This window comes from Platalea leucorodia (assembly GCF_965183815.1).
Source record: "Platalea leucorodia genome assembly, chromosome: Z".
In the NCBI taxonomy this organism is placed as follows: Eukaryota; Metazoa; Chordata; class Aves; order Pelecaniformes; family Threskiornithidae; genus Platalea; species Platalea leucorodia.
The window spans coordinates 3,526,009-3,548,499 of NC_138858.1; the positions used below are offsets into that span (position 1 = coordinate 3,526,009).

At 38.7% G+C, this 22,491-nt stretch overlaps 1 protein-coding gene across 8 annotated transcripts in view; it reads left to right on the top strand.

The window, feature by feature from the left end:
- The window catches only part of LOC309602830 (dymeclin), a 222,469-nt gene that overhangs the window by 161,545 nt on the left and 38,433 nt on the right, over positions 1-22,491 (top strand). For all 8 annotated transcript variants that reach the window (XM_082336826.1, XM_082336825.1, XM_082336822.1 and 5 more), the window contains one exon: positions 19,817-19,999. In XM_082336826.1, the coding sequence (XP_082192952.1) occupies positions 19,817-19,999 (183 nt within the window). The remainder of the gene's footprint in view (positions 1-19,816; positions 20,000-22,491) is intronic.

Below are 22,491 nucleotides of genomic sequence, written 5' to 3' on the forward strand. Positions count from 1 at the left end.
AATTGCTTAATGCACAAATTGAGGAAAATAAAAATCAAATGTAGGAATAGTTTTAGATTCAAATAGTTTGGCATGTATCATCACTTAAGTCTGTATTTGGATACATAGCTTTTGATTTGGTTTCTAAATTTATTTCAGCATCGTCTAATGCAACACAGGGACGAGGGATTTTATGGCAGTGGGAGCCCAAACTCTTGTTTACTGGTCGTGGGCGTGAAGGCTTAGTAGTTAAATGAAAACTCCTTGGAGGACATTTTGAGGATCACTCAACACCCAGGGTAGGGGTCATGGTTTTGAGCACCCCATGCTGCTGTCTGCTGAAGAGTTCTTCTCTCTGCCATCCGTGGGGATTTTGCCGACAGCCTTCGGTTGCTTTAATGGAATAATATTAACAGAAAATAGTGTAGGTGAGAGGATTACTAGCCACATAGGAAAAATTCTAAAATTCACTTCTGTTTAACTTTTTTTTTTACTTTCTAAATTTTGGCTACAAAAAAATGCATTGTTCTATCCAGATGAAGCTTAAACGTGTTAGGAAAAATTCTAAAAATAATCCCACTTAGTGCTGATATCTTCAATTATTTCATATATAGGACTGTCACTTCACCAGCACTTCAGTGGTGGAGGAATTTTGTCAGTGAGAGGAATAATGTAGTGTAGTGTTAGACTTTCCATATTTACAAATGTATTCCTATGAATATATGAAGAGCCATCCTTTAACCCCCTGTCCAAAATCTGCTGTTTCTGTGTTAGTTAAGGCATAGAAATAAATGCATGCTGGCAATCCAAAGGGAACAACGTAAAGAATATGAATGCAGCGAGCTCTGTGTGTGTGTCGAGTCTGCAGTAGCAAAGCCTGGTGGTACTAGGAGAGTTCCCAGTCAGAGCTGACTCTTTTCTGGCTCCTTACCAATCCAGTTAAATCTACCTGCTGTGCGGAGCTGGTATGACACGGAGGCTTGGAATTCTGCGAATGTCAATGAGTTTTTCTCTCATCTTAATAATGAGAATTAAACTTTGCATTTGGGTTATGAGATTTCTATATTTCTCATTTCTTTTCCTTCTCAGTTTGTGCTCCGTAATGGGCTAAATGAAGTCCAATATTTAGATTCTTCTTTGATTTATCCTTGATTTATATGGTAAATAGAAAGCAGCTGTCTATTTAAGCATCTAATTCTTGAAACTCCTAGGCCCCTCAAGCGTCATCTGGAAATAATGTAGCTTGTAAAACAAAGCTAAGAAGAAAAAGCAATGTTTGTTTTATGTGGGATCAATGACTTCAGTTGGGGTCGTTCTAATTCGGCCATTATGAGGGTTATTAAAAAGCAGTATTACAAAAGTGGTTTCAACAAAAAGAATTTTTTTGTAACTTGTATCATGTTATTACAGTTGATTATATTCAAAGCTGCAAATACTTTATAAATAGTCCTTCATTTTAGTTTCTCCAACAGAGAACCAACCTAATCTCCCTCCTGTACATGGGTAGATGTTAAAAGGTTTCCGTATTTCATTTACTCCCTAGGAAGAAATTGCCTTTTATAAGTAAGGACTCCATATTTATCTTAGAAATTTGGGATTGCTAAAGAGTAGGTAAAATAAGGTCTATGAACTGCAGTATTAGCTGTCTTTTTAAACATAATGAAACAAATCTAAAATCTATAAATTTTCTAGATTCAGTTACTTTACAATGGATGAAAGATGATAGTACTATAGATCCAAAAGACCGAAGTCAGTCTTATTTTCAGTATATGCAGTTTAACCATGGCCTTGCTAAATAACTAAAGCAAGATGAATGTTCTAGAAATAGGTAATATTAACAGCTATAGACTAAAATCTTTTGTCCATGATATTTGTCTGCCCTTACATTGTCATATAAATCCTGTTATGTCCCTTTCTTGGCACTACCCAGATTTCTTTCATGTAATAATTAGGTATTTCAGGTAAGGTTATGGGATCTTGTGATGCAGACATATTTTTACGAAGGATGACATGCAAAAAAGTTAAATGTTTTTAAAGCCTGTCCAGCATGTAGCAAACAAGTATTTCATTCGCTATCGAGGTGAACAATATTTGAACTGTAAATAAATGTTGTGATGTTTTGGGGTCCTATAATATGTTCTTTGCTTACATCTCTAGTATTACATTAGATATGCTGCAGCTCTATCTAATTTTTTTAATTATTTAAAGAACTGGTTTAATGCAGAACTCTGCCACCAGACATAAGTGTTTTCCTATAAATGCGTGCTATCGTGAAGAAATAGGAAGTCTTCCATGCGATCATCTGATGGCTTTAGTAATGATGCAGAAATGAAATTAAACCCACTTCCAAATAAACTGGTCAGCCATAATAGAGTTAGTATGATGCAATTAATGTTGCTTAGCTGGTAGTCTGTAAAAATACTGCTTAGTGGTAACTGCTCTGCACGTACAAAATGTATGCGAGTTGTTTAGCTGTAGAATTGAATACACCATTGACAGAATGGGAAATTTTTACCAAATTAAATCAAGACTCCTAACTGAGATATGTCCATATTTGACAAATACTAGGGGGGGGAAAAAACGTAAGGCAGTTTATTTTCTCATAATGTTTCTTCAAAACTCAAAACTTAGTTTTCACCAAAAGCACTGCCTAGATCTCTTCAATCCTCTTTTTGTCTGTTTTCTTCCATTTTTTTATGTCACTAAGTAAGTTGGTAAGATTTTTTGATTGCATTAGCCATGCATTGTTAATAGTCTAAAAAACTTCATTTTTGTATGTGAATTTTTAGATCCTTTTGTTGTCTGCTGTAATAAACTGAAAATATGATTATACAAGAAAGATATTTTTTTTTTTTTTTTTTTAGGATGTTTTTTACTAAAGGTAGTATATGGTAAACAAATGTAATATTTTAATGTTTTGGTATGGTATGTGGATTCTAGCAATTGAAGTTGGATTTAATAGGAAAATCACCTTGTTTTGCACTAAATTACCTTCTTTTTGATTACTCTGAGTTGATGGCTCATGAGCAGAAGTGACATTTGCAATATCAGGTTATTCTTGGGTATGCCTGTCTCCGCTCTAGTATTGAGCCAGAGGCCTATAAATACGTTTTTCTAAATATTAGTCATACCCTCCTTCAGATGAATTATATTTTAGTTTAAAGAATATTACTCCTACCTAATCCCCCTATTTTTATACCATAAAAAAACCCAGCAATTTCAGAATAGACCGAAATACCCAACGTAACCCAAATCTAAAGCAAGCTTTTGTATTGAGTGATAGCCAAATTCTGCATTTCTGTTTGAATTCTTAATCAGTTCTTTCCTTGAAATGAATTGGACACTTTCCTGAAAAAATGCTGCATAAATTATCCTTAAACAGAAAGAACAAACTATCCTAAAGTTCTGTGATAAAGATGTTGGTGAAGTTCAGTCTATTTAAACTTCCATATATTAGTATGAAGCACTAATAGTTATTTGCAGTTGGTCTTTGCATTATTGTATCTTTAATAATATGCTTGTGGTTGGAGGGGTTTTGGACAAATATATTGAAGAACATCTGGAAGATGTTCTTCAAAAAGATGTTCTTCTTTTGTCGTTCAGGAGTTCCACAAAAGTCTCATTGGTGTCTGGTATTCGTGTTAGATAGATGGCGTTAACCTTTGTTTCACTTAGATATTCTCAATATTTTGGGAAATAAGTGTGAAAATCACTATCTTTTTTCTTTAAAAAAAAATTTAATGTGGCAGCAGCACCTTATGATCATCGGATTGAAAATCTTTCATTCTTCAGATTTATGAGACATGAGAACAGATGGGAAGAAGTGGGAAGAACTTCTGACATTAGCAATACAAACATCTACTAAAGTCTTTTTAAAAGCCCATTATTTTGGTCATTACACATATTTGAAGAAAGCCAAACATGATCATAATTCTTTTTTTCCTCCTTTAATGGTTATATAGGTTTAGGGCATTGTCATTATTTTGCAGTAAAGGATATAAATGATGGCATTTGTTTGCATTTTTGTACTCAAAAGACGTGTTTTTCATAAGACTACTTAAACAAGTGTCCTTAAAAGAGGAGAAGATTAAGCTAAAGAAGTTGTGAGAGCTTGTTTCAGAAATGGATGAGCACTATCTCAAGGTCCCTTCACGCCTCCCCAAATGAAGCAGTAGATTTTTATATGTTGATTTTTCTACTGTGCATCTGCTTGTGTTGCGTTTGAGAGAGCTGGAAGCCTGATGCAATACTGGGATTTTAGAAAGGCCTGAGGTGTGATGCAGCATAAGCTGTAGATACAATATGTCGTAGATTAAGAGAAAGCCTTCACAAGCCTCTTTGTAAATACTGTGTATTACTGCCTTGTAAGCCAACATTTGCTCAATTCAAACTAATGACAAATTTTGAACTGCTTGGATGAAAAAAGTAAGAGTACTGGTCTTCCGAAGCATCTTTCTTTGCTGATTTGTTCTTTAAACACTTTTCCTGTTCCCTCCTTCACACGAGTGGGTTGTTCAGAGCTTTTCAGGAGAAGCTGATTGCTCTGGGTGGTTGGGCTTTGTCAAACCTCCATAGACAAACAGAAAAAAACAGTGCAGTAGCTCTCCAAAGAGCAGGATATATTTTTGTAAGTGCTATGTATTTCAACAATGTAGTAAAACAAACTTTTAGTGTTCCTAAAGCAAGGTTTTGATTGAAAAATGTAGTGCTTAAAAACCAGAAGTATGTTACCATGTGTTATAAACATCTCAGTAATTCTTTTTTTAAACATTCAGCCATATAAAGTAGAGGAAATGGATGCAGAAGGAAGTCTGTTCAGACCCTTTTAGGCTGTTTGGTACTAAATACTTAATTGGAATTGGAATCTTTTTATGTTACTTTTTCTATATGAGATATTGGTGAAACATGAGAACTTTTTGATGTTGCACCTTCGATTTCCAACTTCTTCTCTTCATGTTTTACAGGGACATTTATGGACTAACCAGTGAGGTTTGGGACCTTTTTTAGTTGTTATTTTAAAAAAATCAATCCATTTATATTGAAGGGTAGTAAATAGTTATTAGAAGAAATAGCATAACAGAGATCTTTAGATTCCTTCATTGCAGATATCTGTGATTTGGAATTGGAAAGGCAACCAGAGAAAATAAGAGAAATGAAGGTAAATCAAGACAGTGATTTTGAAAAAGATAAGAGGAAGATAGTGTTCTTCAGACTGTGGATAAAATCATGCATGAAATTGTTCACCTGTCAAATTGCTGCTCAAATCTGTCTGACCTGAAACATGAAGAAGTTAAAATGCGACCATTTTTGACCTATACAGAACCACATTTATTCCAGTTGTGTCCAAGTTACAGAAGGACAGTGCCATTAACTTACAATTTATCTTCTTGGAGAGGTATTATCCCCTTGAACAACACATCACACTGTCTCCCTGAGGGCAATTCTCCCACTAATGGCTGTTGTTAATATTACCTATAATGTCATGCAAGTTAACTGCTGTTAATTGTCAGCGTGGGTGGCCAGGGGAAGCAAATGATGGGATGAAGGAAAGGAGAATATTTTAAAGGGAATGAGTCAAAAAAGATTGAAAGACAGTCTTGGTATGAAGAGAAAAAGGTTTGGAGAAAGAAAATAATTTATATAGGCAGAAATTCAAAACCAAAAGTACCCTGCCAGGACTGGTTCTTCTGCTGCTCATAAGAAGCATCACATGGAGCAAAATAAGCCACTTACTGAAAACCGATTTCCACATCACCTGGCCTGAAAAGCAGCATTAAAGAAATGTAGAATAGAGAATTTTAATTTTTTTTTATCCCTATTGACAGTGGTGGATTCTTGTTCTCTGTGAAATAGCTTTGTGGGAAACCTGTCAAGACACATGACGAGTGTGTTTAGAAGAAATAGAAATTTAGAAGAATCTCTGCTTTTTTCATGTTTATTGAATTCTATAAAGTCACCCTAATGTTTTTCACAGGCGTAATTGGAAAGATAGACTTTTATTTCCCTTTCACATAACCAGTGGATTCTCTTAAGTGTCTCATTTCTTTGTAGTTTAGGAACTAAGCAAGATAGAGGAATACATTTCACATTTCATACGCTGACTTGGTTTTTGTAAACAGGAATTCTTCCACAGAATTGGTTAATTACAGGAACAATAACCCAGAAATTGGACAAAAAGTATCAATTCTTAACATGGTATAAGGCAGATACAAACATGATGGCTAAAGGACTCTGTGATGATAATTACGTGAACTTGTAATTAAATTGTATCTTAACACATATACATTGGGATAAAGGGAAGCCTGTGTTTTCAGTCTGATGTCTGGCCTTTGAGGGTTTAATCCTGCAGCTTTAATTTTAAAGCAACAGCAGGAGGGGTTTTGGATTAACACATAAATAAATACTCTTTTTTTTTTTTCTTGATTTATACCAACATAAAATTTTCTGATGTTTTTCAAGGGGGAAAGAAATTAAAAAACAAAACAAAACAAACTGATAGACATATTCTACATCTGTTTTCTGCCAGTGACATATGAAATGTAAAGCCATTTCAGGGAAGTATCTTTTAAAACATTCATAACGAGAAAAGACTCTAATATATTACCGTTATTTAATCCTGCTATATTCTTATCCCCAACACTGTTGGGAGATGTCTGTGATTGCCTGTGCTGCCCTGAAACAAAGTTGAGACGAGCAAGATTTTTTTTTTTTTTTTATTGCCCTTCAGATACGTTACTGGAATGCAGTGGAGGTTTTCCAGAACTGCTTTTGTACATATTTAGGCTTGAGCCCAAGCTGAGTGAGCTGTGGCCTGCTATTGAAGTATATGACATCTTCTTTAAAGACACTGTGTTCTGCTGCATTTTTCTTGATATCAAACTGGTACAGCGTGTACAGAGTCTGTTCCACTCAAGCATTTGTGTGCATAACCCAACTCTTGACCTTAAAGAAACTGTTTACTAACAACAAAAAACAACCATCCTGTTCTAGAGAAAAGAAGATGGATTGTGACATTACAGGTTAGATTTAATTTTTTCATTGCAATAGGAATCAAAATCCTAAGTATATCTCTTCCCTCCTGAAATTGAAAAGAGAATCGATGTTGCAGTTCCTAAAAGCAGGTCTTTAAGCTACTCACCAACAATTTACTCATGGCACTTGCAAAAAAATCAGATGCTTACTCAATGCAGAGAAAAAAAAAAAAATATCTGAACAAATAATGACAAGTTTTCCCATTCCCACACTAATCTTGTAGATTTTGATAAATTGAGACGATAGGAAGAGTCGTGTCACATTCCCGTGGGAGAAAGCTTCATTGAATTTTTCTGAAATATAAAATTATTTTTCCACAATAAATTAGCCATCTTACCTTGTAGCGGACTCTGTTAATTAGAATTCATTAGAAAACTTAGCTTAATTTATAGGTAAACAATCATCATTGCTTACAGGATTTTGGTGAGGAAGTTGAGTGACTCCAGGATAGATGTACCATACACACATGAGTTTCTCTGTCTTTCAAACACTGATCTCTCACCTTGCCCATATCTGTCACTGCTGCACTTTATGAACCAGACTACACAAAATTAAGCTTTGTCCCAAAATGGATGAGACTTCATCAGTATTTCAGCAGATTTTATTTGTTTGCATAATGAAGTTTTTTCCATATTTCTATCAAGAGTGTTTCCTTCAGCATTTGAAAAAATGTCACCCGTTGCTTATAGTTCATTTTGGAATCGGTAACTGTATACACAGGCTTCTAGTATGATTTTCTGTGAGTTTGGGGTTTTCCAAATCTCCGGTAAAGGTTCATTTTTCGGTGTTTGGGCTATGTCTGCTGTGTGCTTCCAGACCATTCGGCAGGAAGCAGAGCAGTGGTCATCAGCTTCTGTGTTTATCAGAACTGATGCAGCGTCCAGGGGAATGCACTTGAAAAATAAGATGGAATGTAGCAAAAACAACATTTAATCTGAAAGTTACTCCATCTATTTGGTTTGCCTGCTATCAGCTCTCAAAATGCTGTTTCTCATCTCCTTCCTATTGACAATTTATTCAACCTGCAAGAACAAATAAAAACACTTTCTTAGACTTAATTGTATTTTAAAAGGGCTTAACTATACGTTAGACTGCAGACCACTTCAAAGATCAATAATGCAGTTTTTTCTTTTATTGTGATATGTTTCTCACATCTTTGTTTATCTATCCCATTTAATTTTCAAAATATTTAACACCACTGAAAGAATTAGAGTATGTATGCCAAGCAGTCTCATAGAGAGTTGTATTTCTGAATTACTTTTCTAACCATGCCGCTATATCTTAATATCAGAAGAAATAAAAGCATGGTCCGTGATTTATCTTCAGCTCTGGCTGTAAAACAGCATATTCCTGCTCACACCAGTTTGGGACTCTTGCACCATAATCCCTTATTGAGTGTCTGTTATCTGGGAGCTGACATTTTTTATCATGCACTGTTAGTATTTAAGGAGCTACAACATGCAAAGAATACTGCACCATCATCAGAAGCTTTATGTGTGCATACTGTCACCTTCTGTATGAACGGCAACCAGCTAAATCAACCACCATCATCATCATCATCATCATCATCATTATTATTATTATTATTATTATTCACAGATAATACTGTCAGGAGACCATCTACAGTTTTATTTTATTGTATTGTGGTTTTATTTTAGTGTTTTATTTAACTCTGTTTACCTTTGCAGAGATTTTTCTTGTTTAAGCAAAGCAGGAGTCTTACACTGCCGAGGCATGGGAGGAATGCCGGGTGGTCTCGGCAGTAACACCGCTTTCCTTGCCTCCTTGACATTCCCCAGATGGTACTGATGGGAAATGTCTGCTCTGCAAACTCCTTCTGACTTTCTTATGCCTCCCACAGAAATTTCAATAGCAATTTTCACCCTAAGGGCAGGAATACAGAGTCTTTTGGCTGCTGAGTGTGTGGAGAGTAGCACTGACTTTTCCCACTGACACCCTGTGCGTCAGCAGGATCAGAAGATCTTCTGCTTCGATAGTATGGAAATTATGGAAACTTGATGCAGTCTGTGTTGATTACTGAGGACTTGGATTCCAGAGTCTCAGTTGTGATGTTTCTTCCCGTAAGTAGGGTCCAAATTATTCAGAGAGGTACTTTCAGTGGAAGACAACTGCCATAGTTCCAAGGTTTTCAAATGTCATGGCGAAGATGCTGAACCACAGTATCTAATCAGTGAGGAACCAGTAGAGAACTTCTGAATTCAGCTTCTGTGCGGTTGACAGCTTTAGTGTGGGATTGGTATTTATTCAGTTAGTTTTGATACTTTCTCAATTAAAATTGCTTAGACACTGAAGATAGGCCTGCAAAATCTGTAGCACTGGGTTATTTTCTTGAATGACAGCAGTTGGTTCATTGGGAATATGCTCTTAGATTTATATATATTTTGCAATGAGTGTCATAGTTGTTACTGCCAAGTATAATACCAAGTTGATAATATAGTCAGAGATGATGCTGGGGCTATAAGGAACTGGTGGATAAATTACATTCCTGTAACTGTGGTGTACTGTATAGAGGAAGGGTTGGGAGGTGTGAAAGGAAAATGTGAAGAAAACTGTTTGGTTTAAATTGCTAATTGGTCTTTTGTCTGTCTCTTTGCAAGAGGTAGTGTTTTTCCATCTTTTTTTTCTTCATGATAGAAATAAGGGCTTCTATACTTCAGTTAAACATCACATAGCATAAAAAGGATAAGAACCCATTCCAAACAAGCATTAAAGATATGATAAGGATTCTTAAATCTGGACTTATGTACATCCTAAAACAGAAACATCAGTGCGTGTGTTAGCAACTGTACCCTCCTGCAAAAAGTGTTAAGCTTGTTCCTTTTTGGAGCATCACTTGCTTCAAAGAGGTTCAGCAGAAGTCATCTTTAAGGAATAGACTTTTTTAGGTCTAGAGACTTCATTAAGTAGCATTTACGTATTAAATGCAAAAATGTGAAACTTTATGTGAGTGTTATATAAGACCTGCCATGCAATTAAAAAAAAAAAAAAAAAAAAAGAATTAGGCAGTGTCGAAGTTTCAGTTCACGTAGCAGTAATTACTGCATAACACCTCCAAACAGTTTTACTGGTGACATTTTACAGCTAAGCATGTGTAGTGCTGGAATCAGAAACTTTTTCACTTGAGTAACATCTTTAAAGTCCTTAAACTCTACTCAAGGTAGAGAGTTTCTGTTAATTAAAGCTTGTATCATGATGATCTGTTTACCTTTGTGTGGTGGAGCTGGGGTTGCATATGGAACTTGTACTTTCCTGTTCTACCAGTCAAACTAAACAAAATCTTCCCATACCTCTAGGGAATACTGCTTAGTTTGAAGGAGAAATGGAGAATTCTGCATTTCCTTTCAAGAGCAAGAAAACTTCATTATTATTTCAAGCATGATTTGAGGAAAATGCAGATCCATAGTTTTAACTTTAGTTTTCTTAGTATGAACATTGTCATTCTCCTAGCAGCAGTTGCCTCTCAGGTTTCGTGGGACCTTAGGAAATGATGGGGTTTAGTTCTGCTAAATACTATTTGCATTTTGTTGTCACGAGGGCATGTGGTTTGGAAATACTGTGTTCTTGCATGGAGAGTGTTGGAGCCCCTAGCTAGTGACCGTCAGGTATTTTGGGCACTGTGGTGGATGCCCTTTTGCTGGAGCTTCTTGGTGGGCTTAGCCCAGCCTCTGAAGCTTGACCTTGTGTAAGTGCCTTCCATAGTCATTTACTTTTCCTAAGCCAGTTGGGGTAAAAATCATTTTATTTGATCTGTATAGTTGATTTGTCATTTTGCCATCCTTGGAAATTACTGAGGAAGGAGACTTGTCACCCCTTTGCTTTCCAGGGTGGAATTCATCACTTGAATCAGATGAGAGGTTCCCAAGAATGGAGTTTGGAAAAGCCGGGATGCTGGGATGAAATGCCAAAGAGGGGGACTATCTGAAGTCCTGTTCTCTGGAACAGATCACCTTCTGCAGTCATGATGCTGAATCCCAGTCTCACAAAAATGCCAAAGTCTGCATCTCTCCTGCACTTAGGTGCCTCTCCATCCTTTGGAGTCCAGATGGCTGCTCGTTCTTTCCTTTTAAAGCAGAGGAGCCCTACTTATAGAGTAACTTAGCAGTCATAGCATTCCCTCGGGAAGTGAGACATCTTTAGGTCACATATCCCTAAAAAGGAGACTGTCAAGTGGAGACAATGTCTATCCCTCCTCCTGAAGTTTTGCCATGCTGCCAGAAGAGATCCTCTCTAAAAAGAGAGAATATACTTCACTGTTCATTCAGTGATGGAGTTACTCTGCTAAAGCCGTTTGCCAGTTAACTTCCTATGCCTCTATTAATTTCGCACAGGTATATGCAGTACAAAAATTAAATAAACCAGATTTCCCGGTTTTAAAATCCTCAGTAAATGGTAGAATGTGCACAGCGCAAGCAGAGTGAAACATCACCAAGAATCAGTAAAGCACAGGGAATTTACGCCAATGTCTTGAAATTTTTGATTGATTTGGGAACCTGACTTTGTAGGGGGATAGGGATAAGTTAAAGTATTTCAATGTGAAGAGTTTTAGGACTGGAATTTCAAAAATGGCAAGGATGGAAAAAGAGATGAAGAGCGAAGGTGTGACCAGGAGATGAGTTGTGGATTAGCTGTAGGTTGGCCGAGCAATAAATAAGGTACGGTGAAGTCGCATGAGAAGTACCAATAAAGTATCTGCACCTTCACTCGGGTATATACATGTCCTCAGAAACAGCTTTATATTTTCTTGGTCAGTGGCTGTTGAGGTCAAAGCCTGTGGCAAGCAGGTTTTCGGAGTACTGAAGCAGTTGGGATTGCTGCCTTGGCAGGTGTTGTTTGGCATGTTTTCCCGTGGAGCAGACTGCTCCCAGGCTCTTTTTTCTGGGACAGGACACACCTCTAGTGTAGCCTTGTCGCAGGCTCTCCTGGAGGTTTGCATCGTGACGCAGGCTGAAAGCATTGTGTTTCTTTTGAGAAATGTTGCATTACTGCATGGGCTGGCGTGACAAAATGGTGAGACATTGCTGAAAACCTGCTCTTTCAGCTTACTTGGTTATTTGGGAGGGCAATGACCGCGAGTGTCGGGATGGTAGGTTTATTCAGCAAAGTGACTGGCAACAAACTTTGCTCTGGTGTGACAGCTCTACTTTATTTTCTAAGCAGTGATCAGAGATGCCAGAGTTAATTTTTGAGGTTATCTTCACCATAAACCCTGCAATTTTTCACTTAATACGTACTTTCCCACAATTCAACATTATGCCCAAAAGTTACCTGGGTTTGACATAGAACAGCCAAAGAGTATATGCCAGTAAAATAGATGAAGATAAGACTTCTGTCACCAAAGGCTTGGCTTTGAAGTTCATTTGTACATTGAGTGTAAGAGCAGCTTTCTTGTGCTCTTCCTTCTTTCCCCTCTGCTCTTCCAGTTCTTTGGCAGAGCAAGTTTATTTTGTTGAAGGTTTTATTTTCTGCTGAAAATGCAGGAAATTCAGACAGCTCTTTTGGAAGCTCCCCAAAGCTAATACAAACAAGATACATATGCTTCTCTTGAAGTAACTAAAAATAAAGTAAATTATTTGAAACTACTTAGCTGTAGAATTCCCCTGTAAAGAGGAAAGGGAAGTTTACGTCATTGTAATTGTGGATGCTGTTAAATTATGTTATCAAGGTGAAATTCCCTGGAGTGTCAACTTGACTATTCCATACAAAAGGGTACATCACCCTGGAGTTTATAATAGCTGCGTTACAAGCAGGCGTGGAAGAGCTAACTACTCAATGTCCAAAACCATAATCATTTGAAGTATTCCTTAGCATGTGTAAAGCTAGCTGAAAAAAATTCAGTGGAAAATGAACTGAAGCTGCCTATTCATCTAGACTTTCTGTGGATGCAGCTGATGGATGTGGAACAGTTTACCAGATTTTTCCTCCTTGTTTCTCCCTGGTAGAAAGAAGAATGGCAGGAGCTGTTTGTTTGGGGTTAATTTGGCATTCTTGGTCTTTTTGATATGTGTTAAATATATGGTGTGTGTGTGTCCTTTTGTTTTCCATTGCTGACAAAATTGCCTTTAAAGTCACATCTGCGTCATGAAGGAAATAGTTGATTACTCAAGATTTTATGTTTCACATTTACAAGTTCTGTTGGGGGGGTAGGTAACTCACTGAAGATATTACATGTGATGAAGATATTACATGTGATGAAGATATTACATGTGATGAATTATAGTGAGGCATCACAGTTAAGGGAAGAAAGGCCATAATTAAGGTTGCCTGTGCAACCTTCACCCTCACCTTTCCTCTGTCTATTCCCTTATCCATATGGTAGCCTTCAGCCTCAGATCTGAGGATGGGTGGTCCCCACCACATGGATGCAGAGACACAAACGTGACGCAGCCTTGCCTGGTATGCAGCGTGCCGTGCCTGCTGCTTGCTGCACCTTCCTCTGACTCTTCCTCCATGCTGCCTGGCTGGGAGAGGAGGGCTGAACTTGCAAAGATCAGCAAAGGGAGCAAAGGACCTTGAGGGGGCAGTCAGAGCTGGCTGGGAAAGTGGCAAGTCAGAGATGGTTTTGCTGCTTTGAATTGTGGAGTTGTTGGGAAGGAAACTATTAAAGCATCTCAAGCTAAAGCTCCTTGAAGAAGCTTCTTTACAGCTTTTGCGTGCTGTATGCACTCCTCGCTCTGCCGGCGAGGGGTCTGCAGTGTCAGTAATTGTGAACTAAAGCCACCGAGCTTCAACGTAAAGAAATTTGCACTTTTGAAAATTCAAATGTCAAGGCATCCTATTACTGGCAGCAAGATACCGCTCACTAAAAGCCGTTCATTGTCATAAGTAGTAAGTTCAGAATTGTGTTTGGACGTGTTTTTTTGTCAGCCTGCATTTCCATCATGTATTTAATTTGCTATTATAGGTGACATTTCCACTTTATTTCATCAGGTTTCTTTAGATTAAGACTTCACTACAGTGTGCCTTTCCTGGTTTTTTACCCTATTTACAATGTGCAGTTGTAGTGTATTGCATTACCCATCGCTGCTCGGGTTTTGTTTTTATAGGCAGATAGACTTCTTCCTGCTCAGATTGTGCTAACTGTATAACTGCCTTTTTGATAGCATTCATCATTGTGCCGTTTCAACAGGCAGAAACCTCTAGTAGCTACTTAGCTGAAAGTATCAGTTGGCTGGAAAATTGCTGGAATGCGAAGGCACAGTGAGAAGTGGGGCTTTTTCTAGTAGGCAGTAGCGTCCTGGATGTCTACATGTATTGTTGTATACTGCATAGCATCATTCGTATGGATCCCACCATGAAATAAAAGGCGCACTGTTAGATCTCTGATTTTTAAAAAAATTGCAAAGTAGAGCTGGTTAGGCTTATAACTATTTGTTGCTTTGGATTGTGGATTACTATACATCCAGGTAAAAAGGAAAAAAAAAAATTGTTGTATTTAAGTGAATTCTAGCTCGCAATAGATAAATATGCAATCACATTATAATACCTCATGTGGACACGATATGAGACTTAAGTTTATGGTTAAGTGCTTTTTAGAATCATAGAATAGTTTGGGTTGGAAGGGACCTTTAAAAGCCATCTAGTCCAACCTCCCTGCAGTTGGGAGGGACATCTTCAACCAGATCAGGTTGCTCAGAGCCCCGTCCAACCTGGCCTTGAATGTTTCCAGGGATGGGGCATCTCCCACCTCTCTGGGCAACCTGTGCCTGTGTCTCACCACCCTCATCGTATACAATTTCTTCCTTATACCCAATCTGAATCTCCCCTCTTCCAGTTTAAAACCATCACCCCTTGTCCTATTGCTACAGGCCCTGCTAAAAAGTCTGTCCCCATCTTTCTTCTAAGCCCCCTTTAAGTATTGAAAGGCTAAATTTTTAGCCTAAAGAAAACTGTAATTATTTCATTCCTCACCCTGTAATCAAGACTTCAATATTTCCTTGAATTCAGCTGTACTGTCATTGCTGGTAACTAGTGGCTGGCAACTGAACGGTTAGCGCAGCCCAAGTTGCGTGGCCACCATGTGATGCTGTAGCTGAGTGTCCAGCAGATCTTTGCCATCTTTCTGGGTAAATGGTCAAAAATGCAAAATGTCATTAAGAAATCTATCACCATCCAGCTTGCATCCATGCTATGAAATACCCTGGGTACCACCCAGAAACAAGGCAGCGCTCAGCTTATGGCTGGTACCCAGGACCAAGGGTCAAAAGATGAGCTGGGCTCAAGCAAGGGGCTTCTGCACAGCTCGGAGCTGAAGCGGGGACAGGAGCACTCGAATCAGCTCTGCGGTGAGGACACATCTCATGTGGCAGCTGAAGGGTGGCCGAAGTGAACATCGGGCTGCTGGGATTGCGGGCTGCAATCGCAGAGAAAATTACTTCAGTGAGACTACCAGAAATCTTAACTTAATACAAAGCTTACTGCATTGCGAAAGAGAGCCTCATGTCCACCCTTGCGTACAACTGTGTCTTCATAACATCACAAGTGACTGAAATTCTGATTTTTCAAACAACTGTTTTCCATATAAACTAGCAAAGGAGGAAAGAAAACAGAAAGCAGAATAAATTTGTCTGCGTTTTTATTAGGCAATACAAGCCATGAGGGATGGTTAAGCAAAGTTAAGCTGAATGACACATGGACATGCATCCCTTTTTCTCCTAAAAATTACTAACATTTAGAGGCTGGAGGTTTGCATTCATTCCTAATAGAACTTTTTTAACCAGTTCTCTATTATTATAAAAAAGAAAATTACTTGGGTGTCAAATTAAATTAGAAGGATGAGCACTCAGAATGTCCCAATGTAGGAAACGCCAGATGGGTACCATAAATTAAGCAGGTTTTTGGTGACACTGAGATCTTGCATCCTCCACTGACAGTGATTCAACTACTTTATTTTGTGGTGGGTAACCATGCCTGTAAGGAACTGAACTGTGAGCACCTGCCCGGGGTTTGGCATTTAGGCTGCTTGACTTCTCTGATAGTTTATAAGCCATATGCTTTGCAACTGTTTTTACACATCAGTGTCTTTCCAGCAGTAAGTATTGAATTCTCTGGACGTCTTTGCCCAGGAGGATGTCATGCTAATTATTAGTTATATTGCAGTAAGGAAAGCAACAGTATTCCAGGGTGGTCAGAGATGAGAACATCCAGCTCTGCCTGTAGTTTGCCTTGGCTTTGCACATTTGTGTGTTCCTTGTTAGTGTTTATCAAACCCAAATTATTTTTCTCCAGATAATGTTCTCATTCCTGTGCTCGTCGTGTTTTCCTCTGCATCCTCTCAGCTTGTTTTCATTCTCTTTTCTCTGGCATTATCACTTGTTTGTTCCTTTTAACAAAAGAGACCCACACTACCCAGAACCGTACCTGGATCTCTTGTAGCTGTTGCTGCCTCGTTTATTCCTTGTGCAACTGGAACATGACCAAGCATCTGGCTTTTTGCCTTAAAAATTAAAATATTTGCAAAAAAACTACCACATTTAATTCCTATCCTGAGAAGGAACCATGAGGTGGTTACCTAGGATTACCCACGGTAATTTTAGTGCTGTGCCTACATTTCTATCCCTTTTGTAGGCATGATTTCAGATATTTTTAATGATGAGTATAATTATTTCTATGGGCATAAACAAAAAAAAAGGAGGGGGAGGACTGGTACTCATCAGTGTCGACAGAGGCATTATCTGAGCCCTGGTTTGTAAAGGAATACTGTCATAATTTTAAATTATTGAATTTGTCAATTATAAGCGATAGGAAAATGCCATTACTTTTAAAGACTTATTTAAACGTACTGTTTCGTAGATTGAAACTTGTCTACCTGTTCCCCTGGCTTTTCTTTTAGCAGCCAATCCAGTCAAAAATATAATCTTACAAGGTTGCTGTGGATGATGTGGTAGTCCTTTTCTTGGCCATACATGTTCAGCATTTCAGCTGTGTTCAGCTGGTCTGAAAGTTAGTACGCAGGGTGATAAACTCCTCTTCAGCTGCAAAATGTTTTTGTAACCTTATTTATATCTGTCGTGATGCCATGGCTAGATGCAGAGGGGCCGTAGCTTGATACTGGTGATACAAAGCAACAAAAGCACACACCATTTTATCAGCTCTTACAGCATTTCTCCATTGTCTCATCCAAATGCTGTCCTTGGCTTTCTGCTTGTTTTTTCCTGTTTTGAAAACTTTTAAGGCTTTACAAATGCTTTAATCGCTAATTATAGGAGCGTACAGCTCTCCAGATAACATATACGCAATACTGGGATTCAGTCCCACTTCTCTGTCTTTTATGGAGCTCATTCTTCTTATAAATTATTTTTTTGGTATAGTCAGTTATGGGTAAAAATCTTCACTGTAGCTCCTAGATTTCTTCATTTGGGTCCCAGATTCTTCACCTGAAACACCATTGCTGAAAACCAGATGGCTGGTTCTGTCCATCAGCTTCTAAAAATTTTAAATATAATTACTGAGCAATAACTTCTGGTAATTTTCAATTGTTTGAAGCTGACCAATAGCTGAGTCTGCCTTTTCTTGAAATAACATGTTTGTAGATGGTTAGCAAGGCTTTCTGTTTGAACTAGCTGTATGCCCAGGTTTTAAGGTGAAGATATTTTGTTAAAAAGCATTTAGTTTTTGAAAAGCAATTGTGCGGCTTGTTACCTTTCTGGTAACTGGATAGGTCTCACTTGATCCTGAATCACTGTTTCTGCAAAAGTAATGTATTCTGTATTTTAAGGTAGTGTCTCAGCCTCTAGATAACTCTGCTGCATTGGGGAGAGAATCACACCGATGCTCAGAGCTTTTTAAACGCCACAGTAATATACCATATTCTGAATTAAATCCCAGTTGATACGCATGTACAACTCCACAGATGAGTTAGCCAGGTCTGGATTTTTTCTGTGGATTCCAGCTGAAGCAATTATTTCAGGTTTTGCCTAGTATTTTGCATTATACACATTTCACAGCATCTAACTGGGATGGTATTTCATAGCATGCTAAGAAACTACAGACAAGGAACCACCTGTGGTTTGAATGTAAGGATTGTTTCTGCCATAGAAGAATGTGATCCCATTGACAGATTAAATAGCTGCAGTGATCAGCTTTTGTAAGGGTTTCTTCCAATATTGTTAGCTACGCTACAATGGTAATTCAGGTAGCTGAGGCGAAGCTATTAAAAAAGAGTTGATCCTCACGTTTGGGAAAAAAAAATCTGTAACCTCCACAGTCAGTCAGACATCATTGCTAAAGAAGAAAATTTCATTGTAGTGTGTGCACCAAATATTGTTCTTCAAACAAGAATTTCAGAAGGCTTTCATCACTTCAGTCTCCTTTGTACATGCAGAAGACAAGCGGTGTGGATAACCAAATCAGAGTGCTGCTGCGTTTCAGCAGCAGTATGAGGACGGGCGCTCCCTTCTCCGCGGTCCTCAGCGCCGTGGAAGAGATGGAGGAGCAGGTTAGGGGAATGATGCTGCCTTCTGCAGGGCTATATCTACGCTTGCAGGAAGAAACGTATCTTTACTTTCCATTGAAAGTATCCAGAGCAAAGCAGTAGCAAAGAATTTTGTTCTTTATGTGAGTCTATCCAGGATAATGACAAGTTCCCGTATTCTCTTCTGCCGTGGTAAGAGCATATATCTGACAAGTGATGATTCCTACAACACTGCCTTAGAGTAGAAAATAACTCAACTATGTACGGATTGACTGACAGTCCAACAAAATGCTGTTGTGAGTACAGCCTCGTTATGAAGTATTTAAGTGCCTTGTGATAACTCAGAAAATGACTGCTTTGTAGGCAGTCGGCAAAGGAAATGTCACTGGTTTCAGTGTTCGTACTAAGCAGAAAAACTCAAGCCGGTTTGGTATGATTCACATTCTTGCCAGACCTGTAAAGTCTCACGGTCCAATGTTTGATGTGGTGGAGAGACCTAACAATACGAACAAAGATCTGCCTTTTTTTCCCTATCCCAAAGAAGGACAGGCAGCTCTCCGGTCTAAACAACCGTATCAGGCGTATCCTGATGTGCAGCCCAAGGAGAGAAATCCAGAAGGCTAGCAGAGGTTCCCACGCCAGCTTGTTCAGCTTAGAAAGTTCGCGTTTCAAAATCATCAGGAATGGTTTGTCAAAAGGGATTGACAAGATGAAAAGCTCCACAAGTTTATTTTGAGCATTAGCGCTTAGTGCACTACAAAAGGAGATTCTCTTTTCGTTTGTTACAAGTATTCTTCAAAGCCAAAATAAATAAAGAAAAAAGGGCAGGGACAAGGTCTGGAGAATGGTGGCAGATGTTCAAGGTGCAATGGGTTTTGACTCAGTCAGGTTTTCTTCTCCTGTCTTTGCTTTTCTCTTTCACCAGCCACTTTTTATTTTTCTGAGATCTTTTTCTCCTCTCTTCTTATCCCTATCCCTCCTCCCCAAGCAGGGGCTCAGCAGAAAATGTATTAAATTAAAAGTATGAAGTGCTTTTACTTAGCATAGGAAGGGTTGAAAAGATTAAGTTCACTTAACCCTTAGTGAATTTGGCTGATTACAATGTTAGTGCTTTTTGGCATGAGAAGATGGCTCCTGTTGAAAGAATCAAGCTATAAGGCTGAATACTAGAGTGCAATGCATTTCGGTTAAAATTTTGGTTATTACAGGAGAAAACAGATCTCTCTCCAGATACAGGCATGCCAGATTTGCTCACCATTGAGACGTTAACCAGCTAATAGCTCCATTAGTAATAATTACCTCTGCTCTGTCTTTATTACCTAATATATTTTACAATGGAAAAGGGCACACTAACCTTTTATTCCTTTCTTAAAGGCGCAAGATCTGAATGTGATTGAGGAAGTGATCCGGATGATGCTGGAGATCATCAACTCCTGCCTGACAAATTCTCTTCATCACAATCCAAACTTGGTGTACGCGCTGCTTTACAAGCGGGATCTGTTTGAGCAGTTTCGAACTCACCCTTCCTTCCAGGACATAATGCAAAATATAGATCTGGTGAGCGATACATTATTTAAAGGATGCTTACACGTTGTTATTTGATCTCTCTGTCCTTTTGAGAGGTGGAAAATACTCATCTCTATCAGTTTATTTTAGAAAGTATTAAAATGTTGAGTTTCTCTCCCCTGTTTTCTGTGCCTCCACTGTGACTTCTTCTGGGCAACATCTTTAACTCGGCAGGTCCAGGGGGACTTGGGATGCATCTGGTAAGGAATTCCCAGCGTGTTACACATCTTTCAGTCCCCTAAGGAAGAACAGCGTTGGCTTCTCTTAACCGCCCCTTGTTAGAAACCCATCTTTTTGGGGGAGAAAAAGCAGATTTTCACCGTCAACCAATCTTTTTCTTTTACTCCCATCACCAGCCTATTAATGTATATGGGGGATTTTTTTAAAATAGCTAAGCTATAGCTAATAGCTATAGCTAATAGCAGACATTCCCTTGTTCCCTGGGCCTGTGTCTGAACATGTGTTGCTTTCACCTGCAAAATGTCCCTCCACAGCAATCCCTTTGGGTAAGTCGACATTTTGGAAGAAAACAAAAGGAAAGAGCGGTGGATCAGAAGCTATTACTGGTGTGGCTCTCCATGGAGTATGACTTTGGAAAACAGTTGTTAATTAATTACTGCTGCATCTGATAGTGGCTTTAATTTTCATATTGAGAACCTGAGTAATGATTCCTGATAGAAAATAACAGATTTTAAGTGCAAGAAATATTTCTCTGTCCTCTAGTCAGTGTTTGCAGAGCTGAGCAATGCTCGAAGTCACACCGTGACCACTGGATGCAAAATACTGCAAGGGGAGGCTGAACAGGGCGCTAAATTTCTTGCTGCAGTGAATAGCACATTTAATCAGTGTGAATAAAAATCTGCAAGGTTCTGTTCTGATCTACTTTTATTTTAAAATATTACAGAAGAATGACAGATTTCTGATGATCCATAAAGGAAAGTAATTTTAAATGTTGAACTGAAATCCTGCTCTGTACCTATCCCTTCCTCTTCTGTTCTCACTTTATTTTTTCTGGTCATGCAAGAGCTTGGAGAGCAGAGGATTCGGAGCTCAAAACTCTCCAAACTTTTGGCAGCTGCAGACTACAGCCAGCATGATACTGCCTGGATGATTAGGACAAGATGTTTTCAAGTTGTGTAAAGAGAGGATATGGTGCAGTGAAGATAACAGTCATCTTCATTCCTGATTGAGATAGGGACCTTCTGTGGTTACTTGTCCAGATCCAGGAAGACTAGTGGTGGCCAGATCCTTCTGCATGACAGCCCCGTGCCTCCCACAGACAGCAGCACGTCCTTTCCTTTGTAACACTTAAGTGTAGGTTTTCCTCAACGATTTAAACAATTCCTCCCCAAAACTATTTAATATTGGGCTACAACATAATGCCAGTTACATTCAGAAACTATTTAAAGCTTTCCAAGGGAGCATGTTGAATTCTTAAATAGCTCCTTTGTTAGAGAAGCGAGGATGTCAAAAAAAGATTTTTTTCGGGTTGGTTTTTTTTTTGTTGTTTTTAAATGTACCTGTCACCAGCTGGCAAGTGGTGAGAGCTGTCAGGCTTGCAGATCTGAATAAAAGATTAGATTCAGCTGACTCCTCTTCTACCCTGTCACATCCTCCACTTTATACACAATATCAGCAGCACTACCATCCTGGACAGAACCAGTCTTTGACTTGTGTGCTACAGCCAAAATGTTTTAGCAGGTCTTACTATCCCTTGAAAAAGTGGCAAATCATGTTAGTTTTACTGTACACATGGGGGGAGCTTGTCTGACACCGTCCGGGCAGTGTCTGAGAAGAACCAAAATGAGTTCCTGGCTCCCAGACTTTGCTCAGGTTTTTCTCTGCAGTGATGGAGGTGGCAGCTCCATCCTCACCACCACAGGACGTTGTGAATGTCTGAAATGTTGGTGTGCTCCAAAAGGAGTCTGAAAATCATGGAGAAAAAACAAAAATCTTTAAAGATTTGGCTCAATAAATTCCTAAACTGTATGTTGCTGGAAGCTGGGAGGGTGTATTCATGGGAAGGATCTTATTCTTGACCTGCTCGTATATTCTTATTTAAGCGTCCATCCCAGCCTACTGTCAGACACAGAATAGTGAGCTGGCCAGGCTTTTCGTATGGCCAAGGCTGGTTATTCAGAGGAGGATGGATCCACCAACTTCCCATGTATTAGGGAGCTCTATTGGGTTTCAGGCTGCTGTGATCAATGTAATTTGGTGGCCCAAAACCTGTAAACCGTAGGTGTAAATGGTAGATGTTGCAACTTTTGGTAGTGGAAGGGTAGAGAGGAGAAGTTACGTTTCTGAAGACCCCAAAGCATGTCTGCAGTGGCTGTACTACATCCTGATTCTCTCCATCAGTATTTTTTCTGGTCATTAAAAGGCAAAGTACGTTTGGATTATCTCCACCCATGCTGTAGTGGAAATATGAGTGTGATTTCCATCATCAGACACCACTAGAGGTGCACAGGAGCAGAAGGTGC